We start from the raw sequence: 23498 nt of genomic DNA on the forward strand, positions 1-23498 counted from the left end.
TTCTATTTCCATTAATGCAAATATTAAAAACAATATTACTCCTCATATACACTGTTATCACAATCTAAAAGAAACACTAGTTAACTAAACCTAGAATATAGTACCCAAAGATAATAAAGGGAGCTCTAGGTAACAATTTGAATAATACTAATAAATTCTATTTAGCATCCAAATATCATCAATTATTTCATTCCGTTACATCGCAGGCAAGTCCCAGGGCTACCTGCCCCAGGGTACCAGCAATGTGTCAGCCACAGGAAGGCACATCGGTTACTTGGGAGCTCAAGCTCGACGGATCTTTGTCGACAACATCCTGAAGAGGGTCACCAACACTCTAGCAGCTGACTTAAGAAGACGTGCAGCCAGCAGACTGGTGTTCGGTGACTCTGCTCCCTTCTTTGCCTTGGTCGGTGTGTCTCTGGCATCTGGTACTGGAATATTGACAAAGGATGACGAACTTGAGGGTGTCTGCTGGGAAATTCGAGTAAGTTTCTTTGTATATTCTCTTACAAACTTCTTTATTTCTAACTGCGTCTATCAATAACAGGAAGCAGTGTCAAAGTTGCAATGGAACACTCCCCAAAACGATAAGAATTACGAAATTATCAAGGACGACGAGAAGTCTGTCTCTCTGGCGGATTTCGTGATTGGTCCTGCCATCGCTAAAGGTTGTTCAGCTGTCGTCTATGCCACAAAGTTCAAAAATCCAAATGCAGACGATCCTCGGATCACAATCGATAAAGAAACCACAGATGTAACCGCATTTCCATTGGCCTTGAAAATGATGTTTAATTACGACGCCGAATCTAACGCCCTGTCCATTTTGAGAGCCATGTATCGCGAGACTGTACCAGCTAGGAAACATATTAATAACGAAGAATTATCCGAGTGGGAAGCCAAGATGGAGGAGAAGAAAGCAAAACTGCCTCCACACCCAAACATCGTAGCAATCTATTATGCCTTCGCAGACCAAATACCAGCATTACCTGGTTCGCTGGGAATGTACCCAGATGCTCTTCCTGCTCGCATCAATCCTCAAGGATCCGGACGAAACATGAGCCTGTTCCTTCTCATGAAAAGGTACTGTCTTACTATCAAAGTAAAATTATCAAGTAATACAAGTTTGCGAGTAACAGCAAACAACTTTTACAACGACAGGTAACAGAACTCTTCTCTTTGCTACAGGTATGACATTACATTGCAGCAGTACTTGAGAGACCGTAACACGAATATCAGAGAATCGATACTGCTGCTCGCTCAGTTACTGGAAGGTGTGGCTCATATGAATGCTCATGGTATCGTGCACAGGTAAGTTGATACCCTTTGTTTGAATCAAACCTGTATCACCCAGCGTTGAATGGTGTTATACTATCATGTGCTATCATGTGCAGATTTTTATGTTGTTACCTATGTTTTTCTTCTTATTGGACGAACTAGAGATCTGAAGAGTGACAATATTCTGCTAGACTTGTCCGAAGAAACAGATAACTGTCCATCGTTGGTGATCACGGATTTCGGATGTTGCCTAGCTGATAAAGGTCACGGTTTGTACCTGCCTTACAACAGTCATGATACAGACAGAGGAGGGAATATTGCCCTGATGGCACCGGAAGTCATCACAGCGGAACCTGGACCCTTCACTAGCATCAATTACACTAAAGCTGATCTTTGGACAGTGGGAACTATAGCGTATGAGATATTTGGTATGAAGAATCCGTTTTACAACGTCAACAAGGAGAAGTCGTCTTTAAAGAATTATAACTACAAGGAGAACGATCTTCCGCCCCTACCCAGTGTCGTACCAACAATCGTTGTCGCGTTGATTAGGAATATATTGTCTCGAAGCTTGTACAAGGTACTATAGAGGTTATAGTATATGTAGAGGTTATAGTATTTTTGGCTTGGTTATTCTTGAAGTTTTAAGTTAATGTAAGAATTGGTAATTTCAGAGACTCGATACTGAAACTGCAGCAACTGTTATACAGTTGCATCTGTGGGCCCCTAGTGCTTGGTTCAGGAGCGAAGGAAAACTTCCCTCAAGTAACGAGGTATTTTATTAAAATTTGTTTGCTATTATGTGTTGAGGGAGTTCTGTGGATCTATTTCATGGAGGATTTTAACTAACATTTCATTTGAGAGTGTTCTTTGATTAGGTATGAATCGTAGGATATTTTCACTTATGTTGAACATTTTTAATGAGAATTTAATTTTAATTTTAATTTAATTTTTAACAGATTTTCACCATGAATTTTTTTAATTTATACTGAAAATTCAATCTTAATAGTTGCTGAAACTTTGATACGTTATAACAACCGAAATTATAAATTGTTTGAAGAATAATATAATTATAAATATAAAAATATGATATATAAGATATAATTCATTAAAATCTGAAACTGAACTTTCAACGCACAATTTTCTATCGAACAAAATTATTTGTTATCACTAGACTGCGAATCTTTATGCATTTATGGGAAATTTGAATGTGCAAGAAACTACAAAATGCAAACAATATGCAAGAATATAAAAAAGATTGAAAACATTTAAGATAGCGTTACAAAAATATTTTAAGTAGGGAACGTAGCTTCATATTTACTGGACTGCGCAAGGAAATAATTAAGATAAAAATTAGACATTTTTAAGACTTCTTCCTATTATTATAAGTAGACTGCGAATTTTTATGCATTTATAGGGAATTTGAATGTACAAGAAACTACAAAATGCAAACAATATGCGAGAATATAAAAAAGATTGAAAGTAAAGTTCATGTTATAATATTTACAGAATAAGATAAATTCGTATTTAGGTTAAATTTTTGTAGGTATGTAAATTGTATTTTGCATAAAGATCCACAGTCTAGTTATCACCAAATATCCATTAAAAGACCCTGTAAGTTTCACGAAGATCCGTTTCATACATCATTTTTAAAAAATTCTAAAGATACAGTAGATGTAGAATGTATTCGTACACCAATCAATTTCCCAAAAAATTTTTGTGTGAAATTGTAGTTTTCTTAATTTCATTTTTTACAATCAATGATATTTTACATATTTTCGGAAGTCTCTAAGATAGATATAGTCCAGACAACATTTACTAGTTAATATAATTTGTGAAATTAACAAAAAAGATGGGAAAAGTGGGTAAAAGTATAGAAACAATAAGTATTTGTACGATTCTTATGACGAACCATTTACAGTAGAGTTTGTAACATAAACACATTAGTTTATTGCTCTGTAGGAATTAGAAGACATCAAATTTCTAGTAAAGTACTTTTAAAAAATGGCTCTAATAAAGGAATCGAAGAAGATTCCACTTCGAATAACTAGTAATTTAGTCAATTTAATGCTTCGAAGAGTTGCAATAATTGTAAAATCAAAAGGAAATCCCTACGAAGGAAGTATTATATACTTATAATATTATATAATATAATATATACATATTCTTTTTGTTTTAATGAAGTTCTGAAAACTAAAGAGTTGTGCGAGTACTTATTGCTTCAACATTTCTATCGATTGGTTTTTTTTTGTTAATTTAGAAACTTACATAAATAGCCATGAAGAGTGTCATTGTTTATAAGAAATAAGTTAATAAATTAGAATTTTTGAATTCTTCTAGATATGCGTGTCCTCTTGAACTCAATATTCACAATATCTCTTCTTTCGTTAACAGGTGATGCAATGGCTACTGTGCTTAACAACGAAAGTCCTCTGCGAAGGACGCAATTCGTCTCCACCGTCTGATACGATCTACAATATAAACCTTGAAGATGGAAAGAACTCTTATCACCGATCCATATCCACCAGGTCCTGTGGAAGACGTACCATGCCAGAATATCAACTGATAGCGAGCTTCCTCGGAAGAGTCACGCTTAGCAACGTTAGAAATGCTTTAAAGTGGATGCAAAAGAATGTATAATTTTCTAGTAAACGTTTATAAAGTTGTCGCTAAAAAACAAAAGAGTAACAACGAAAGTATTTGTTTTCCGCATATCGAGGAACGGAGGCTGTACTTATGGTTGTCTGTCGACGTGAAACAAAGATTGTTAACATATTTTTATACAACCGGTTTTACCAAATTATCGTTAACGTTCCTGAGTTGCTTTTTAGTTAATTTATTTTTGATACACCAACAGATACAAGTATAAAATTAAATACGACGTTTAATTGAAATTATTTTGTATCGCATTCTAATTCAACGATGCTTGAAAGTATTGCAAGAGTATTTATTTTCTCTATTTTAACATTTTGTTTATTTTACAATGATCGCATGTAAAGTTGTTATTTTAATTGCACGGAGGACGATCTTTCTCGTTTGCAAAGATGGCTCGCTCCGTGGTTAAATTTCGATGTAACACTTATTATTTCGAGGCTATGAGTCAACCACGCAACAAATGTAAATATTATCGCCAACAGGAGTTGAATTCGAGTTACTGTATAAAGGCTGTTCAATAAAAAAGCTTGTAAATAACGTCGACGAAATTTGTACCGTCAAACGGTCTGTCTGGGCTTTCCAGACGTTTGCATTTTCAGCTTCATCTCCTCCAAGTTGAGATTCTTTGACGCCGCTAGGTCTCTCAAGTACTCCAAGTATTCATCGTACGACAGAGCTCTCTTTCGAAACTTGAAAAATGCGAGTCCCGTGTCGGTTGTTGTCAGCGTAACCATGTCGAGTATACGCGCAGATATTAGCCACTTGTCGCTCTGCGATAGCGGTAACAGTTGCAAGTTTTCACTGGAAGATATTGGATCCATCTTGCAATATGCTGTCGCATTAATAAACACAAAAAATTGATCAAGAATCGTTAGAAATTCTTATGTACGTTTAGGTACGTTGATACTGTATTTAATTTACAATGGAACATCTCTTTGAATGAAATGATCTCTGCTTCTCTTTTAGGAAGTAAATCCATTTAGGAGAAAATGCACTGATCCGCTGAGAAAGTAGCTATGTATAAACATTTGAAGAGCTTAATGTTAGAGTTTGTGTGTCTAGTACGTAAGTACTTCATTTAATGTACAACGGAGCTTCTCTTCAATTGAAATAACCTCTTCTCTTTCTTTTCAGGAAGTAAATCCATCATTTAAGAAAATAATATCTGAATAATAATTATAATAATTTCAAAATTGATGAATTCCATTATGAAGTGCAGTCAAAATTGTGACGACACAGCCTTGATTAATGAAATTGAGAGTACGAAGCCTCCTTTCTTCCATCAAGTTTCCAGTCACAATTTCTTCAAATGCTTCTGTGTAGAAACTTGCACCTCAAAACGGAGACTTGACATGCGTGGAAGTATTGTACATCAGAAAATCGAGTTAGCTGCTCCGAACCAACTACCTTTTACATATACTTAACCCTTTGCACTCGAGAGGTGACTCTCCGCTAGGTTTTCTTTAGGTTTAGTTTCTTTGGAACTCGAAGTGCCAATAAAATGATTGTCATTGAGGCAAAAGTGACCCGATTCAATAAAGTCAATATAATCTCAACATTCATGGCAATCGAATACCAAGAAAGCATCTCGAGTTGCTGACCGATACCAGAAAAAAAGGCCTCGAGTGCAAAGGATTAATGTTAATAATTATAAATAATTACAAGAGTGCATGTACATAAGAAAATCGAGTTAATACATGCTCTGATCTACCTTTACCTTCTACATATATTTAATATTAACAATTATAAATAATTACAAGAATGTACATAAGAAAATCGAGTTAATATATGCTCTGAACTAGCTTTACCTTTAAATATATCCAACGCTACATTTTTCTCGAATAATTACAGGAGATTGCTCGAGGACGTGGACATCCCTGCTCTGTTACTATTCCTCAAAAGGCACCAAGACGTTGTCCACGTTAATTTATCAAGCAACAAAATCTCCGATAACGGTTTCATAAATTTGCTCGATCACATGCTCGTAAGATACACTCAATAATTATTATACTACCTCTACATTAAGAACCTGTTTACACGTGTCAGGTGCACAAGAACGTACTAGAGTTGGACGTCCAAAACAATGACATAACGCAAAAAGGGATCGAGTATATGGTGAAAGTAGGGGAAGGCGTCGAAATCGAGAGTCTGAATTTAATGGGAAATAAATTTGGCGACGAGGTTACTCGTTTTATTATTTAATCCATTTAAATGTATCAAGTAAATCCTGATTAAGCGATTTTTGCAGGGGTCGAAATGTCTAGCGCTATTTTTATTAAAAAATGAATGTATACGTCGCTTAAACGTCGCACAAGTGGACCAGACGGCTTCCAGTTTAATATATTTTATTGGAGTCTTGAGCCCAGAAGAAGAGATTTCTAATACGACTCTGAAATGTCTGGACATTAGTCGACCGAATCCAGGATGCATGTATTACTTCGATTCTGCTCATTTTTCCAGTGTCATCGGACACATGCTTAAAGTAATCATGTTTAAGTGATTAGTTATTAGTGAAAGTAAGTTATTAGATTTTGTTTTTATAGGGTAACACCAGCCTGGCAGCGTTGCATCTGCAAAAGTACAACTTCGATTGCCACGATATAGAAAACTTGGTGTCGAATGCAAAATATAACAATACGTTGCAGTTGTTGGACCTTGGCTGTAACAACATAGGAGATCATGGGGTAGCTCACCTTGCTAGTTGGCTGGCTAGTAGACCGGCTTTGAAAGTCCTTATTTTGTGTAGGAATATTGCAACCGATCATGGCGCAAGGTATTACAATTTTTAACACGTTGATTGCCACATATTGTCTGAACATTTCTATGAAAATCAAAGTTTGTTTCAAAACAATTGAAACCTACCCAGATTTGTTTTCTTCAATATCTCACCTTCAAAATTATGTTATTTAGTTTCATAGTAAAAAAATCCTGTCAAGTAATACTAATAATACTATCCGAACCCTGAAATTAAGATAGGAAGTGACCAAACAGCGATTGCTTTCAGGGAGCTAAGCTTTTCTCTTCCGTTTTCAAAGCTCTTATCGCTGGACATCTCGTACAACAAGATCACAGATGATGGGATGGTTGATATATTGAACACGTTGAAAAAGAGTCCTCTTCTCCGACAGCTGAAGATGTTTGGGAATTGCCTTGGTCACCCAACTGCGAAGGTATTTGCACAGTAATATACATAATTACATATACAAAGTTTACATTTCAGGATCATTCGTAGATTGTTAAGCGAATGCTGATGTCTCAAGTACTTAATCAAGAGAACATCGATGTTAGACCATACAGAGTTGATCACAGATGGTATATCGCGAGATATGAAGGTGGCCACTGTCGAGACAAATTTTACGACGTTTCTTACGGCCTCTTCACACGATTACCTTCTGGTCCAGTAAAGAAGACTCGTTCAAAGAAGACGTACAATAAATACACATATCTGGAGACTAGTGAAGTGCACGTGCAACATGTATGTTATACGTTGAATAGTTTTTCATTTATTATTATCCTTGAATGGTGTAGTGAAAATGAATATTAATAAATTCAAATTCTGCTGCGAAACGTTTTCTTTCAGTCAACCATCACCATCGTCTCCCATGCATTCCACAAAGATCTTCGAAAGGATTGCAAATGTTGTTATTGCTTCAAATGCAACGGTAATGAAACTGTGTCTCTTAATGAGTCTTATCATACTAGTTATTGTATGATTATACTATCTTGGTTATACTATACTACAATTATACTACAGTTTATACTATATTATAGTTATAGTACAATTATACTACATGTATTTCGATAAGACTGCTTCACATTAAATTTCCCAGCTCTTCAATACGACGAGTCGTGCAAAGACGACGAGCACTTGCAGGATTGTAACTGCTGCAAGTGCAAGGGAGACGAGAGCAGCGATTGGTCCGCAGACAAATCGGTTGTGGATAGAGTTGTACCTACGCGTGACCCGATGAATAATATCGCCTACATTCTGAAGCGCGTGAATTCCGACACTCGCCAGAAGATTGTACGCTGGATCAACATTAACGAAGATACTTTGAGAGAAGATTTAAAAGCTATCGCAGGTACATATAGTTAATTATTTAGAATGCTATGCGTACTCTAAACTTAGGTCACAAACAATTGATGCACTACCTTCCATTTAAAAAATTGAAGATCGAGACAAGCTCGAGGAAAGCTCGTCGTGCAATTGTTCCTGGGCTCAGCTGAGCATAACTAGTTTACAGAAGCGTTTAGAGAATTCTGATTCGAATGATATACTAATTTTACCTAGAAGCAACTCTATGTTAATGAAAATTGCACGTGGAGGCAGGACTATATCATAAGAACATGATTTTTCAAAGTAAAAGGAGGTAAGAGGTACAATTATTTATTAAAACCATTTTATTGATCGCTGTGGATAATAAAGGTACTTTCATAAATATACAAACGTTTTTACATTTTTAGCTGAATTCAAGATATATAAAAGTAAAAAAGTATACTGAATTCACATTCTAATTTATATTCGACTTTACATTCTAATTCACATGTCTATTAAATTCATCGCTGCTCCAGGTTCCTCCTGCTCAGTCTCTTTGTTACTCCTTGTGTCGCGACGTCCGTCTATCAAGAAAGCTTGACCCTGTTGTCCAGCCTCTTCTACATCCTCCGGTGTCAGTTGATTTCCATCGATCTCCCTCTGTACCTTGTTAGACTGTACAAGATTGCTAATGTCAGAGTCTGGACTGTTGAAAGCGTTCTCCTGGTTCCTCAAAGAATACTGTGCAGGTGTAGGCGAGTTTACGTTGTTGCGGTAGGCGTTGATCGAGAGTCCTCCAGGTCCATACATCACGTCCACCATGGGACGATAAGGATGACTCGAAATCACATCAGACTTTTGAATCACAGTGTTCTCGATGGTTGTTGGGTAGATCTTTGAGTGTTGGTGAATGTGATGGGTTCGTGGTTCTAGCCCAGCCATCTGCATCTGCGAAAACAATAACAAATTAAACATAAAGCAGTATTTAACATGATAAGTAAATATGTTAAGGTGGTCCTTGTTTTAATGATTTTTAAAATCTTGCAAATACGTACAACAAAATTCTTGCACAATTTGAGCTTTCAATTTTAACATTAACACTTGCCCAAAACCTTCAAAGGTTTTAAATGGAAAATCCAAGGAATACTTTCAATCGGTTACTTTTAATTTTCTAACTCTGGTGAAAATTGATGGAATAATTTGAAACTGGGTAGAGATGTTACTTATAATAACAGGAACAAGCTCTAAAAATTTCAAATTTTAATCTTCATTATTTCCTGGTGTATCAGCCTTGTAAATATGAAACTATTTGAGGTTACGCTTCATGAAACTTTTTCTATTGGTTACTACCTATTTTGTAACTCAAATGAAAATTGATGAAAGGATTTGAAACTAGGTAGAGTTGTTACTTATAATAATAGGAACAAGTCCTAAAAATTTCAAATTTTAATATCATTATAAGTAATAACTCTACCAAATTTCAAATCATTTCATCAATTCTTACCAGAATTATAAAAAAAAAACTAACCGATTCAAAGCAATCCTCATATTTTCCATTTAAAATTAATAGATTTCAGAAATAATTAAAATAAGGACTACCCTAAAATACATAGCCGACATAATGTGTCTGTTCAATCAATTAGCCAACCAAAGATTAATTAATTTTCACTCACGTTGGGCACCATAACTGGAGTTCTAGCAATTGGTGTCGAATAAGCCTGAACTGGAACCATCTGCATGGCCATAGACTCCAAGCTAGGATTGTCCACCATTCTGTTCCTCTGGCAGTTGCAAGGGCTCTGACCATTATACAAGGAGTAGTCGTAAGGAGATATCGAAGCTGGTGGAACTTGAAAGGCGCTGGCTAGCTGAGCTAATCGAGCTTGATCAATCTCAGGAACCACTACTATAGGATTCGAGGGGATTGTGATTATATGGTCGTGGCACGCAGGAGCGACTGGCAGTACAGCCAGGGATTCTTGCGGTTCAGGCAAGGGCTGTGGAAGCACAGGAGTAGTATTCTCCGTTAAAGCTGAATTTGGTTTAGCCTGTGGTTTTGGCTTCGAACTAGGTGGAATGGCATTAATCTTGGAACCTGATTGGATCATGTTCGCAGATAGGATGGGTTGGTGGCAAGGCTGGACAGCAGGTTGCACGAACTGCAAGGTATTAATAGGCTGTACTACGGACTGAGGCATGAGTATACTCGCCTGAGGTATCATTTTAACAGGTGGAAGCATGTTCACAGTTTGGATTTGCTGAGGAATAGGGTTCGCTTGAATGGCCAGTGGGATATTGGGAACTAGAGCTTGGTTCCCATTGCAAGAAACCTGTTGTGGCTGAGACAACGATGGATTTATCTCAACGCAGATGGCTGACTTCTTGGACCGATCCTTGTCCTCTGCCTCGACATTTTCTTCAATTTTAGGAGCTGTTTCCTTAGTCTCCACTTTGGTATCTTGCTCCAGCGACTTCACCTGGGATATCTTCGGTACTGGACTAGCCAAGGCAACAGCCAGCAACACGGTCACGAAGCACGCGTTGAGACGCATTGTCGTTCGTGTAGATTTCGCGACTTCCAAAAGACGAATTGACCATCCGACGATCGAATTTCGTTTTTATACGGATTTCTGGGCGCGTACATTCTTTCCACGCGGCCACGTTTTGCAACTCGATGCGTGGATATGCCTGAAACGATTTTTCGCTGATCGCGAATTTCGCAAGTGGTAGATCACGAAGCTACTTTTGGGTCTAAAGTGAACTGCGTGCTGTAAAATATTACGTTAATCTAAGAGGCGTGAATCTGTGCAGTTGTATTGTATTATATATGCATCGTACACATTAAAATATTTTACAAATGGCTTGGAAGTTGTCTTTCCTGATATTATTTAGGAAAATGGTTTTATTTTTGTTGAATCTTTGTCTTTTCTTAAGTTTGGATTACCAATTTAGATTAGATTTATCATTTGAATTATTTAGAAATTATCATAAATACACAGCGAAGAGCATAAATGTACCACTAATCACAGCTTCGTATAATTAATTTTCAATTTTCATTAACATTTAGGCATACAACAAATTTTAGCACTGCGTAATGTAATATGTACAATTTTGTAATGTAATTTTTATGGTTATTGGTACAGTTACGTTCTTCACTTATGTATTTAGTATATCATTAACGAATAAAAAAAAGTAGCAGTTTGAACATTTTTCAGAGTATTATTTAATAAAGATAAAGACTTGAGTGATCGATAGCTGTGCAAGCAAATTTTATCCATTCATTTGATTCCCAAGCCTGATTGTGCAACTCGTCACACATTTTCCAAAGTGTATTCGCCAATGCAATGTGCAGATCTGCATATTTTGCTATGCTGCATCAATTATTGCAAAATGTGCGTAATTTACACTTTACATTTGTTTAATTAATCCTTTGCGAAGGACATATATAAACACCTTCAAGAAATGGGATCACAGAAATGTTTGTATTCGTTAAATCAATTTAAAAAAAATATCAGCTTACAGGGCATGATAAGACGAAACTTTTTTATATTTACAGTTTTTTCATAGGATGCTTAGTTTTGGAAATAAAAATTGAAAAGCGTGAAATACGTTGCAAAAATTGAATCTCAAGTAAAGGAGCTTATAAGTTTTGAATTTTTATCTCTGAAACTAAGCGTCGTATGAATAAACTGTAAATATAAAAAAGTTTCCTTTTGTCATTATCTATAAGGTGATATTTTTTTTAAATTTGATTGCTCGTCTATTGTTTGTTTTCTTTAAGACAACTTTAGATAAGACCACCACGAGATCTCAGGAAAAACGTCTTCTACCTTTTCAATGTTTATTTTGGAAACTAAACGTCCTATAAAAAAAACCGTAAAGAGAAAAAAGTTTCGTCTTATCAACTTCTATAAGGTTATATTTTTTTCAAATTCATCAAATAAGTAATTGTCAACTGACGATGCTGGTGACGATAAGGTGATTTTTTAAAAATTCAGGTTAACAAACGAGTTGAAGAAGGCAGTTCCAATTATCATTTTATTTTATTTCTTTTAGTTTCTTTTATAAATATTTCTAAGAGTAATTTAATAATAATTTCTTTGAAAGTAACATTCATTTTTCGTTTAAGAAATAATGTATATTGAAATAGCTATTTAATGAAGATCTGAACAAGAAGCAGAGTGGCGCAGTGGAAGCGTGCTGGGCCCATAACCCAGAGGTCCGTGGATCGAAACCACGCTCTGCTAAATTCGAAGAAAATTCCCTTCGTATCTTATTTTTTTCTCTTTATTTGCATTTATCTCGCACAAGTGTCGTTTATTAATATTTATTCCAGCAAAAATAATCGTATAAACTATTCCAGTTGTATACACGATACAAATTATTAAGATAAACTTCCAGGACGTAATAAGTACTAAAGACTGCACATGTAAATTTAAATATTAATATATCACGAATTTGTTAACTATTTATGTAATTTTGTAATAATTGTTCGCCATGTAAATAGATAAAATGCCACGTTAAAAAAATAAAAATGTTATTCATACTTATTTATGTGTAATTTAATTCACGTAAACAAAAAGATTGTGTATTTGAAAAATTACTTGTTGTTGAAATAGAACACGTGTAATTTATTCGTGTATAATCAGTTTATCTCTAAAGAAAAGCATAGTGTTCATTATAGAAATGTAACAATTTATTTATCTCGAAAGGAAAGTGTAGTATTTATTGTAAAAATGTATAATATACTATAATTGAATATTAAGAGTATGTATTTGTTATTAAAAATGAGAAAAAAAGAAATCGCCCAACGTGGGGCTCGAACCCACGACCCTGAGATTAAGAGTCTCATGCTCTACCGACTGAGCTAGCCGGGCTTATTGATGGTGGTCTACTTATTAGATATAAATTGTTGCTTGTAAAATATTCCATTAAAGAAACTATGTACACAGAGAGTTTCAAAAGCCCTCAGGATTTGTAATTACGTTCGTTTTTTAAATGTTAATATTAAATAAAATTGAATAAAATTAAAATAATGTTTAACCTCTAAGGGAGTATTCATGTAAAAGTTAGCTACCAGAAATTTAGGAGGCTACGAGTAACTTCCTCAATGAGTGATAAGAGGGATAATTGAATGAATGTAAAGAAGAAACTTAGAAAAACTGTCAAGAGAGATTTATTACAAACATCATCGTTATTGTCGCATTGGCTGGTACAGGTACTAAAGGATAAAAATAATGGTGGTATTTATTTAGTGGACTATTCGAGTCGCAGCCATGAGAACTGTAATAAATTGTAACGGGAGGTGTCCCAAAAATGTTGAAAGGCCTTGAAAGGGGAAGTTCGGGAGGTGATTTGAAACAACTTTTTCCTTAGCGAAAATGTTATCTGAAGCTTCGTTGAAGAGATATTAACGGAAAACACTGATCAATCAGAGCGCGAGGCGGCCGCGCTCCCCGACCAATCAGAGCGTGAGTATGCCAATGGAGCGCCTGCTGATTGGTCAGTGTTTTCCGTTAATATCTCCTCAACGAAGCCTCGGACAACATTTTCGCTAAGGGAAAGGTTGTTTCAAATCACCTCCCGAACCACCTCTTTCAAGGTGTTACAAAATTTTTTGGACACCCTGTATATTCACTTTAGGATATGAAAGTGGCGATACAGAAATTTAATTTGTTATTATGGTGGCTATTATTTTAATCATTTTTGGAATCTATATTACGCACGCCTTAAATACCGCCAAATGATTTCTTGCACCCGGGCCCCTTTATAGAGAGGGCTGGTACTGGATGTAGATACCTAGTGTGTTACTGTAATGTTCCGTATTCCCTAGCAAATCTCCCTAGCTCAAATATTGCATGAATATTTTCTTTTGTATTTGAATAATACAGATTTAAAAAAATATTGTTAGTATAGATTTCAGAAATCATTGAAATAAGGACTACCCTAATATGTATACATGTATTATTTGTTTATATATTTACAGATTTCTAAATCAGCAAAGCCTACAAGCTACATATACATTAATTACATTGTTTCCACAGGTTTGACTATGAGTCGCTTATGGTTATTTAGCCTAAATGCACCATCGTTTGTCGTATGCTGAAAATATTTTTCGAAATATTTCGAATTTACACTAATTTATAATTTTATACAGTGTCGCCATCTTACTTGGGTAAAACAGTTACAAATAATAAATAACTAGAAATGCTAGTCCTGATATTTGTTTCTCTAGCCATCGAGACTTAGTTTATTATTGTTTATTATTATTATACATAGATGTAACTCTGAGGAAATTTGTTACTATCTTACCCAAAGTATCGTAAATAGTTATTAAAGTATCGAAAAAATAAATTAAATATACAAATCATTTGTAATTAATCGAGCATGCAATACGCATTTTGTATTATTTAATGAACACATATGTTATTGTACCATAGTTAAGTATTGAGTAACCCACGGATGGTAAGTTAGTTAGTTTCGAACATGGTCAATGGTCATGGTGGCGCTAGTGATCGACTCTGTCGATACAGTCGTGTTCTACTTATTTATGTACTTACTGTCGGTAAATGTTCGATTAATTAACCATGGAACTGTTTAATACTATTTCACGGTTCTATGATAGATTACTATAGTTAGAAGCTTAATATTAATAAATTTTAAATGATATTCTGTGATAAAATATGTCTAATAAGATTGTAACAAAAATAATCATCGAACACTCTTACCGACTGTAAGTTAATACTTTGGTTATTTATCTCACAAAAATCTATTTTACCGACCAATTTTACCAACCGATTTTATCGACCACCAATCAACCATTCAATAAAAATAGCCAAGTCGTATAACCAGCGTGACCACGAAGACGACCAAACTTCCTCGAACTCCGGAAGCTGACGAGCAATCTGACGGACAGTCGAACGATCCATCAGTCTTGTTCTGCAGCAGCAGATTCCTCACCAGCTTCTTACCCTCGCAGGAATTTTCGATTCTAATGAACCTTATCTTCCGAGCCTCGAGGAACTGTTCCAACTCGACTCTGCATCTCCATTTCAGAGGATTCCCAGAAAACTCGACTATGTACACGTTGGGCATCTCGTTCAAATCGCTGGTAAAAATGCATCTCAGGTCGTTTCCTTCGACGTTCAAATAAACAAGGCGATTCAGACGCCTGAAGGCGCCAGGAGCGATGTACTTGATCGAGTTACCACGAAGATCCAGTCTCTCTAGGTTCTCGAGGTTGAGCCAGGAGGATCCAATCATCTCTAGAGGATTGTCTTGGATGGTGAGATTCACGAGGTTGTTCAAACCGTCGAAACCTCCTTGTTCGACGGTGGATAAGCCAGAGTTTCTTATTACCAGCTCGCGTAAGCTGTGGAACTTAGAGAGCGACCCTGCTGGTAAGCGTGGCAGGTGTCCTTCGTGGAACTCGATGGCTGTGACCTTGAATAAAATTTGGGTTATCAGTGAATTATAAAAGGTATTTAGATAGAGTTTATGTTCGAGTTTTTGGAGGTTCATGAAACGTGTACAATTTATGGATACTTTGGTTATTCATCTCACAGAAATATATGTTACCGACTGAGATATTTCAGAATGTTATATTGTATTATCATGTTAGTATATTTAATTTTTTTTATATTAGACTGCTATGTAAAATCAAGAAATAAAATCCGAATTTATAGATTTTTATAAATGAAGTATAGTGGGACTAGTATAACCTTCTTCATAATGTTATAATATATTATTGTGTTGGTATATTAGTAAGTCTGTTTTACCGACTAGAACCGTTGCAGCATGTTTGCTTCAGTTCGGTTATATATTTTGTACAGACCAATTTTACCATGAGAGCATTTTTTATTTTGAATTTAGATTATTCCTTTTGTATTCTTTTTTTACAATAAATATATTATACTAGCTCTGTGTTTACACATCCAATTTTCACTCAATAATATGCAATACAACAAATAAAATTTTAATTTCCCGATTTTATTTAATGAACTATCCTTTAGCAGATGTTATTTAACAAAATATGCTTTAATTTAACCAAAGAAATGAAAAATAATTTTTCCAGACAGTTTTAGATCTTGACCAATATCGACCTAACCTAATCCCCTTGAGAATTCTTTAAAAAATCATTCTTCCATTTTTAAGAAATTTGGATTTTCACTTTAGAGAAAAACTTTGTATACGTTTTCTGTAGGTTTACATGATTTCTATAACGAAAAAAAGTTTCAAACCAAAATGTTCATTATTAAGATAGCTACAGGCTCTGAAGAGGCCAACTCTTGCGAATTCTTTAAGAAAGGTGTACTCCCATTATTAAAAATTTGGATTTTCACTTTAGAGAAAAACTTTGTATACGTTTTCTGTAGGTTTAAATGATTTCTATAACGATATAAAGTTTCAATCCAAAATATTTATTATTAAGAGAGCTATGAATTTTTAAAAATTAGGTTACCTAACTCTAGTGAATTCTTGAAAAAATCAATTTTATTTTTAAAAAATTATGTTTTCACTTTAGAAAAAAACTTTCTAAATATTTTTTGTAGACTTCCATGAGATGTATAATGAAAAAAAGTTTCACTCCAACATGTTCATTATTAAAGACAGCTAGAAGCTCTGAAATGGCCAATCCTTGCAAATTATTTAATAAAGTTGTACTCCCATGATAATAACTCCCATGATAATAATTGTACTACATAATAATAATAATTTAAAATCAATTACACGACTCGTTATTGGAACACTTAGACTCCTCACTTATTAGACTCCTAATTTATTTCAATTATACGATTATTATTCCAAGTTTATTAACTTCATTAATTTCAACGAACCTCAGGTGGTATCGACTGCAGCAAAAGTAGATTCCCGCCGCTGCATCGGTAACGAATCTCCTCCCTATCACTGTAGATACTGCAGGTTCCTTCGACAGTCTCGTTCCAAACCGGCGCGCTAGGTGTCGTCTGAGGTTCTACAGTCACCGTAGAACCATCGGTAACATAACAATCCTCCCTCAACAACAACGACTGCTTATCATACCGAATTCCACGAGCATCCAAAACATCCGCAAGTTTCAATCCGCACAAGCAGCTCCAAGGATTGTTAGCGACATGTATGGTCTTCAAATATCGTAGTCGTTGAAGCATATGCTCAATACCGACACAGTTCATGGAATTGTCGGATATATCTAAGCTCACGAGGTAAGGTAGATCGTCGAACGCGTCGTTGGTAATTCTGTATATATTATTATGGGACAAATCCAGATGTCTGAGATTACTCAAGCCTTGGACAGTGTCAGTGTTGATCGCCTCGATTTGGTTGCTTCGAAGAGAGAGAGACTCTAGATTGTACAGGTTCGAGAAAGCACGAGGCTCGATGGTCTCGATGCCGCAGTCACGGAGCTCCAACTCCGATAAGTAGCCGTTGAAGCGTGCGAATGTTTCCTGAGGAATCTTCTTGATGTTCGAGAGGATAACTCGTATCGAATGGGTGGTGGAAGGTATCACCGTTAATTCCTCTATCGAAGTGATGGCTCGACAGGTGTAGGTCGACCTGGATCTTTCGTCGACTTTTTCAGGGTAGCATGAACCCTCGTAAAGGGGTGGTTGTGGCGTCGCTATTGGAATGCTTGGTGCAGGAATCCAGGGCGCAGGCCTGACGACGGTGATGTTCGAATGTTTCACGCTGTCTTCGAAGGAGGTCCAGTGCACACTTCCTGGAGAACTGTCCACTGTCTGGAAGGAAATGAAAAGAATTGTGGGTCCACATTTTTCGAAATTTATTCGTATACAGGGTGTTTTAAAAATTTTGGAGGTCCTTGGAAGGGGTTCGGGAGATGATTTGAAACAACTTCTTCCTTAGCGAAAATGTTGTCCGAGGCTTCGTTACGGAGATATTAAGGAAAAACGAGGCGACCAATCAGAGCGCAAGTGTGCTGGCGGAAGGCGGTTGCCTAGCGCGTAGCCCACGCCTACCGCGGGCGGTCCTCCGGCGTACGCGCGTTCTGATTGGTCAAGGGTTTTCTGTTAATATCTCCTTAAGGAAGCCTCGGACAACATTTTCGCTAAGGAAAAAGTTGTTTCAAATCACCTCCACTTTGTATATACAGGGTGTCCCAAACATGATGTAACACATTCAAAGAGGTGGTTCGGGAGGTGATTTGAAACAACTTCTTCCTTAGCGAAAATGTTGTCCGAGGCTTCGTTACGAAGATATTAAGGGAAAACGACGCGACCAATCAGAGCGCGAGGATCCCGGCGGAGGGCGGTTGCGTAGCGCGTACCCCACGCTAACGCGGGCGGTCCTCCGGCGTACGTGCGTTCTGATTGGTTGGGAGTTTTCTGTTAATATTTCCTTAAGTAAACCTCGGACAAAGTTATTTTAAATCACCTCCCGAATCACCTCATTCAATAACCTCCAACATTTTTAGGACACCCTGTATATATTCCCGCTTCAACTCTTCCTGATTTTTTGATGATCATTCCTCTTAAGGTCACCTGAAGGTCACCTTATTATACACCTTTGAATTCGTCTTTTCATCAGGTACAATATTAATATTACAATATTATATTACAATATAATAATTTAAATACACAATCCCAATTGAAAGAACGTCAATGACCTTGAGATCTCTTTGAAAAATGACCTTGAGAAAGAAAAAATGGTCCCATCGTTACACGCGCCTCTTCAAATCATTCAAATTTGTCCTATAAATTTCATAGATGTTCATAGATTTATAAATAACAAAGATATTTCCATTTAAGTGATCCACCCAGTATACAAAATAATACGTATATTATTTTATTATACATGCTGACACGTGACGTCGATGATGATGATGACATGGTGACGTGATGATGACGGTGACTAGACTGATGGCGAAGGTGATGATCGACAATGGCGTCATGTATGTTTCTTTTCTCTCAATGCAAATGTGAAAATTTGAAACACTGTAAATACGTATGCACAGACTTATTAGAAATCGTTAAATGCAATCAGCAGGAAATTAATTAAACTAAATTGAGTAATTCAATAACACCTTACCGACTGGTACTCTCTAATCGTCTATTTTGCTAAGAATGGCAATATGTTATCTTAAAACGAGATAACATTTAATGCTCCCTCATAGTTTCACGAATAATTAAATATTATGTAAATATTCGTCAGAAATCGTTTCTAATAAACACAATAAATATTGTATAATGCCAATGTTATGAAAATAAATTTATTACATGCCCAATTATACCAGCAGTCGATAAAGTAGTAATTCCAACTTCAACCAGTCGGTAAAGAATTAATTCCAACGCCAACCAGTCGGTAAAGTAGTAATTCCAACATCAATAATACCTGGTGGTGTCCTCTTTCGACAGCATCGGGTATCTCGTTCTCGTTCTCGTAACATCTACCAGCGTTAATCTCGAATCCAACGTTCTTCAGAGTCAATAAATTTTGCAGATTCCTGCGACACCCACACATCCACGGATTGCCCACCGCATCCAGTCTCTCCAGTTTCTTCAATTCCGACAATTCCTCGACGGCGATACATCGCAATCGATTGTCTCTCACATCGAGATATCGAAGGCTATCGCCCAAGTGCCATAACGCCGTCCGTTCGATCTGCTCGATTTGATTGTTTCTCAAAATTAACTGCTGTAGGTTAAGTAGATCTCTGAACCAGTCAGCGCCGATAACCGTGAATCGGTTACCGACCAACGAGAGGCGCTGCAATCGGTGCAAGCCTGCGAAAGCGCCACTCTCGATGGTGTCGATACGGCAGTCGTTCAAATCCAAGCTGCGCAGGCTGTTTCCAAAACGGAAAAACCCGTATCGAGGGAGTTTATCGATCTTTAGACCGGATATCTCTATCCACGTGGTCTTGTCCGGAAGTCGGTCCAACGATGTGAACACATTTGTTTGGAATTGATGGCGAATCGTCTCTTCCTGGTATAATAATTTTCAATTATTGTTAAATAATGTATAGACCGTGGAATAAGTATTTATAAAAATGAAGGATAATTTAAAAAATGAAAGAGTAATTAATTTAAATTTAAATTAATTACTCTAAATCTATGGTTATGTTTCATTTTTACAATGACAATTTCAGAAATGAAAGAGTACAAACAAAAACGAAACAAAAAACGGTAAAAGAGATCCTCTTCTGAATCGATAAAGAAGTTTCCATCAAAGTTCAGGTGATAACCCACTGCTGAGTCGATAAGGAAGTAACCGTTTACCAGTAATTAATTTAAATTTAAATTTAAATTTATTTATATTTATTATATTTTAAGTTATTATAATTTATTTATATATTTATTTATTTAGGTATACAAAACACATAAATATCACAGAAAATTTAACCACGTTAAATTTTATTTCTTATTTTAAATTGGCCACAGTAGAAATACTTCTCATACCGACTGTACAACAACGGTTACCTTCTCACGTCATGAAAAATATATTATAGTTACCCTATGAGAACTGTCAAAATGCAAGGTGGATGGAAGTACGGGGAATCCAATTTGCGTCATGCACTGGTATTTCCTGCACATGTAGACTTCCCTCGAGCACTCGAATTCCGGGGTGATGGATCGATCTCGAAAGTACTTCTCCAATCTCTGTCGACACTCGCAGAGCCAAGGGTTGCCGTCGATTCTTACGGACTTTAGCATTCGTAGGTAAGAGAGGTCCTCGGTCGGTAAGCAGTCCAGATCGTTGTCGCGCAGGCTCAGCGTTTCCAGTCTGGGTAACAGGCGGAAAACATCGGGCTCTATATGTACCAAACCACATCTGAAACAAATATAAAATACCTGTTAATTCGACATATAATATATCTAATAAATCGTAATAAATAAAATAGCAAATATATATATCTGTTAATTTGAAATATGGCAGTTTTCAAAAATAGGTCGAAATAGGTATAACAATATAAAAGTAGTACATTATGTAGTCCGGTAACATCGAGAATCTGTTTTACCGACAGGGTATGACTACTAGGCAATATAGCGTCGAAAGTGTCAGACAAATATGGAAAATGCCACTTTTAACTGCTATATATATATTAATTAAACATATTAATTAAATTATCCCTAAAGTATGAGTAATTTTCTACTGAGAAATATCAGTATTGTTACGGAATTTGAAAGGAGCTGTAATAGAAGTGGGAAGCCACGCGACCATGGTTGGGCTTCTTCGTAACTTCTTTACCGACGGTCAATTTGTAAATTCGACAAATACTGAAAATATCAACGACAATACACATTTTGTTTAGAAATTGTCGTTTTAGTTAAATTATTCCTAAAGTACAAATCTGTTTTACCGACAAGGTATGGCTACGAGGATTTGAAAGGACCTGTATTAGAACCACTTGGAAGCCACGCGACCACGGTAAGTGTCGTAACCTGTACGTATAAGACTCGATTATCATTTTTACGTAACCCCAGTCGATTTTCTTTGAATTCATCGAGGGCGGTGTTTCGCAAAGAAGGAAACGCGACGCTTCCGTGTCTCTTATGCAAATCACGGTCCACGATGCTTTTCTTGGAAGTCTTTCAGATCGCGCGCGATCTGACGTCATGTTTACCAGTTAATATATCGCTGTTGACGATTGGGTCGACGACATCGACGCGTTACCATTGCGCAACCGCGGTCCCTTTTACGCAGGGCCGTATTCACAGAAGGTCCTCTGGCATGAGAGTGCACTTGGGGCCCTTGATGAATTCATTTCGGTGAAATATTAATCAATTTATGTAAACAGTGTTTCTTTATGTTTTATTAGTGTATACATTCATATTGGACAAGGAATATATAATTAGTAATATTTTAATTCGTTTAAATTTATTTATAACATATTCTGATATATATATATCGATGTAATAATTTTTGTTTTATTAATAATGTGGTCTCCTTAATGAATTCATTTTGTTTAGACATTATTCATGTAAACGGTGTGTTTATATATTTTTTTTTCCGTGTATATATACATATTGGACGAGAAATATATTATATAATTTATTTAAATATATAATTTATTTAAAAATTATGTCTTATTTCTTTGAATGAGAAATTTTCAATCTTCCACCTAGGTAATTCTATTTTTATAATTTACGTAAATCTCCCAGTTTACTTCAATTTTAATTAAAATTTAATTTCAATTTATTCTTCACTCTTCACTTCAAAAAATTTCCCAAAAAATTCCCCTAAAACAATAAATTGGTACTAAATTTCTTTAATTACATGATTTAATTACCTAATCTTTCCCTTACATGATGAACATTATTTCACCATTATTACCATTGAAACTCATAAAACACACTAAAATTTAATTAAAACAATATCATTATATATACAATATTCCCATACCAACCAATAAATAGTCAAACGAGAACAAGAAACATACGATACGAGATTGGTCGTGTCGGTAACGCGGCAGACTACGAATCCGAGGGTCGTGGGTTCGAATCCCCACTCCCTCACTTTCGTTTTAAGCCATTACAAATGTTTTCTTACCATGTTTTCTAATTAATAATATTAATTCCAAACGGTATTTGAATTAATATCCCTCAGAAAGTGTCCAAGAAATTAATTAATATATATGCAATATTTTCCCATACCCACCTATAAATAGTCAAATAAGAACACAAATCGAATGGTGCGAGATTGGTCGAGTCGGTAACGCGGTGGACTACGAATCCGAGAGTCGTGGGTTCGAATCCCCATTCCCTCACTTTCGTTTGAAAATATTATAAATGCTTTCTTCTCATTTTATCTAATTACTAATATTAATTCCAAACAGTATTCGAATTAATATCCCTCAAAACATCTCCAAAATGCAGATTCACTTACCTGTCGAGTATCAGCCTCCTCAGGTTAGGTAGATGTCGGAACCACGCGGTCCTGGCCACGTGGATCTTGGTCCCGTGGAATATCAGCCACTCCAGATGATTTAATCCAGCGAACGCGTCCGGACTTATAAAATTCACGTGGCAGTTGTAAAAGGACAGCCTCCTGAGGTTCCTGAATCTCGAGAACGCGTCGTTCGGTATATTATGGAACCTCGACACCGTGAACTCTATCCACTCCGCCTCGTTGGATATCTCCTCGAGGTCGTTCAGGTCGCCGTGCGTGCAAGCGTAGGCGACCGATCGTTCGTCATCCGCAATCGGTGCTATGCTGCATTTGCAGTCCACCCGGCCAATTAGGGCGACCAACGCCCAGACCAGAATCAGATGCATCGCGTTTTTCTAATTCTAGGCCTGTCTCGCTACCTGGAGGCGTGGAAAAACGACGTTTACGCTCGGCTGGGGGAACATTGGCATTCAACGTAATCGGTAGAACCGTAATCAATCACTTATAGGGAATTTGAATGTGTAAGGAATGGATACACAATATGTTTGATACTTATTTTGATGAATTTGAAAAAAATACCACCTTATAGAAGATCACAAATCGAAACTTTTTTTGTATGTGCAATTTATTCGTAGGACGTTTAGTTTCAAAGAAAAAAATTCCAAACCTAGAACTCCATTTCCAT

General features: G+C 36.2%; 4 protein-coding genes, 1 long non-coding RNA gene and 2 other non-coding genes across 8 annotated transcripts in view; 3 read left to right on the plus strand and 4 right to left on the minus strand.

Moving 5' to 3' along the window:
- The window catches only part of LOC128896876 (serine/threonine-protein kinase Pink1, mitochondrial), a 5894-nt gene extending 1429 nt beyond the window's left edge, over positions 1-4465 (plus strand). The window contains exons 2-7 of the mRNA XM_054160430.1: positions 207-484; positions 548-1080; positions 1186-1308; positions 1438-1855; positions 1950-2048; positions 3670-4465. Coding sequence (XP_054016405.1) covers positions 207-484; positions 548-1080; positions 1186-1308; positions 1438-1855; positions 1950-2048; positions 3670-3915 — 1697 coding nt within the window. The 3' untranslated portion in view covers positions 3916-4465. The remainder of the gene's footprint in view (positions 1-206; positions 485-547; positions 1081-1185; positions 1309-1437; positions 1856-1949; positions 2049-3669) is intronic.
- Positions 4466-5126: 661 nt separating this feature from the next.
- LOC128896904 (leucine-rich repeat-containing protein 34) lies at positions 5127-8273 on the plus strand. Its single transcript, XM_054160483.1, has 10 exons — positions 5127-5314; positions 5782-5914; positions 5977-6111; positions 6179-6412; positions 6474-6703; positions 6935-7100; positions 7163-7405; positions 7511-7592; positions 7761-8012; positions 8104-8273. Exons 1-10 carry the CDS (start codon positions 5127-5129, stop codon positions 8271-8273), a joined length of 1833 nt encoding a protein of 610 aa, XP_054016458.1.
- LOC128896913 (uncharacterized) lies at positions 5307-7302 on the minus strand. The gene is made up of 3 exons (XR_008462171.1): positions 6891-7302; positions 6624-6819; positions 5307-6500 (listed from the first exon to the last, which is right to left on the minus strand). It is a non-coding gene; the product is annotated as an uncharacterized LOC128896913 (long non-coding RNA).
- A 28-nt stretch (positions 8274-8301) lies between the features above and the next one.
- On the minus strand, positions 8302-10773 carry LOC128896889 (uncharacterized). Its single transcript, XM_054160455.1, has 2 exons — positions 9640-10773; positions 8302-8914 (listed from the first exon to the last, which is right to left on the minus strand). Exons 1-2 carry the CDS (start codon positions 10516-10518, stop codon positions 8471-8473), a joined length of 1323 nt encoding a protein of 440 aa, XP_054016430.1. The 5' UTR covers positions 10519-10773; the 3' UTR covers positions 8302-8470.
- A 1368-nt stretch (positions 10774-12141) lies between these two features.
- Trnam-cau (transfer RNA methionine (anticodon CAU)) lies at positions 12142-12213 on the plus strand. Its single transcript has one exon. It is a non-coding gene; the product is annotated as a tRNA-Met (tRNA).
- Positions 12214-12770: 557 nt separating this feature from the next.
- On the minus strand, positions 12771-12843 carry Trnak-cuu (transfer RNA lysine (anticodon CUU)). The gene has a single exon. It is a non-coding gene; the product is annotated as a tRNA-Lys (tRNA).
- A 1073-nt stretch (positions 12844-13916) lies between these two features.
- LOC128896871 (protein slit-like) overlaps positions 13917-23498 on the minus strand; it is an 11235-nt gene continuing 1653 nt past the window's right edge. For both annotated transcript variants that reach the window (XM_054160416.1, XM_054160415.1), the window contains exons 3-7: positions 22811-23232; positions 20437-20755; positions 19316-19909; positions 16804-17703; positions 13917-15409 (exon numbers count right to left, since the gene is read on the minus strand). In XM_054160416.1, coding sequence (XP_054016391.1) covers positions 14789-15409; positions 16804-17703; positions 19316-19909; positions 20437-20755; positions 22811-23199 — 2823 coding nt within the window. In that variant the 5' untranslated portion in view covers positions 23200-23232 and the 3' untranslated portion in view covers positions 13917-14788. The remainder of the gene's footprint in view (positions 15410-16803; positions 17704-19315; positions 19910-20436; positions 20756-22810; positions 23233-23498) is intronic.

The sequence above is a fragment of the Hylaeus anthracinus genome, unplaced genomic scaffold (assembly GCF_026225885.1).
Source record: "Hylaeus anthracinus isolate JK02 unplaced genomic scaffold, UHH_iyHylAnth1.0_haploid 11978, whole genome shotgun sequence".
NCBI classification, from domain to species: Eukaryota; Metazoa; Arthropoda; class Insecta; order Hymenoptera; family Colletidae; genus Hylaeus; species Hylaeus anthracinus.

What these genes read in the sequence shown, in the direction of transcription:
- LOC128896904 (XM_054160483.1), top strand. Translation starts at nt 5,127, where the DNA reads ATGAATTCCATTATGAAGTGCAGTCAAAATTGTGACGACACAGCCTTG. An exon ending in GAAATAAATTTGGCGACGAG is followed by an intron (nt 6,112 to 6,178) that starts GTTACTCGTTTT and finishes CGATTTTTGCAG; the next exon opens with GGGTCGAAATGTCTAGCGCT. An exon ending in GTGAAGTGCACGTGCAACAT is followed by an intron (nt 7,406 to 7,510) that starts GTATGTTATACG and finishes GTTTTCTTTCAG; the next exon opens with TCAACCATCACCATCGTCTC.
- LOC128896889 (XM_054160455.1), bottom strand. Translation starts at nt 10,518, where the DNA reads ATGCGTCTCAACGCGTGCTTCGTGACCGTGTTGCTGGCTGTTGCCTTG. An exon ending in CTCCAGTTATGGTGCCCAAC is followed by an intron (nt 8,915 to 9,639) that starts GTGAGTGAAAAT and finishes TTGTTTTCGCAG; the next exon opens with ATGCAGATGGCTGGGCTAGA.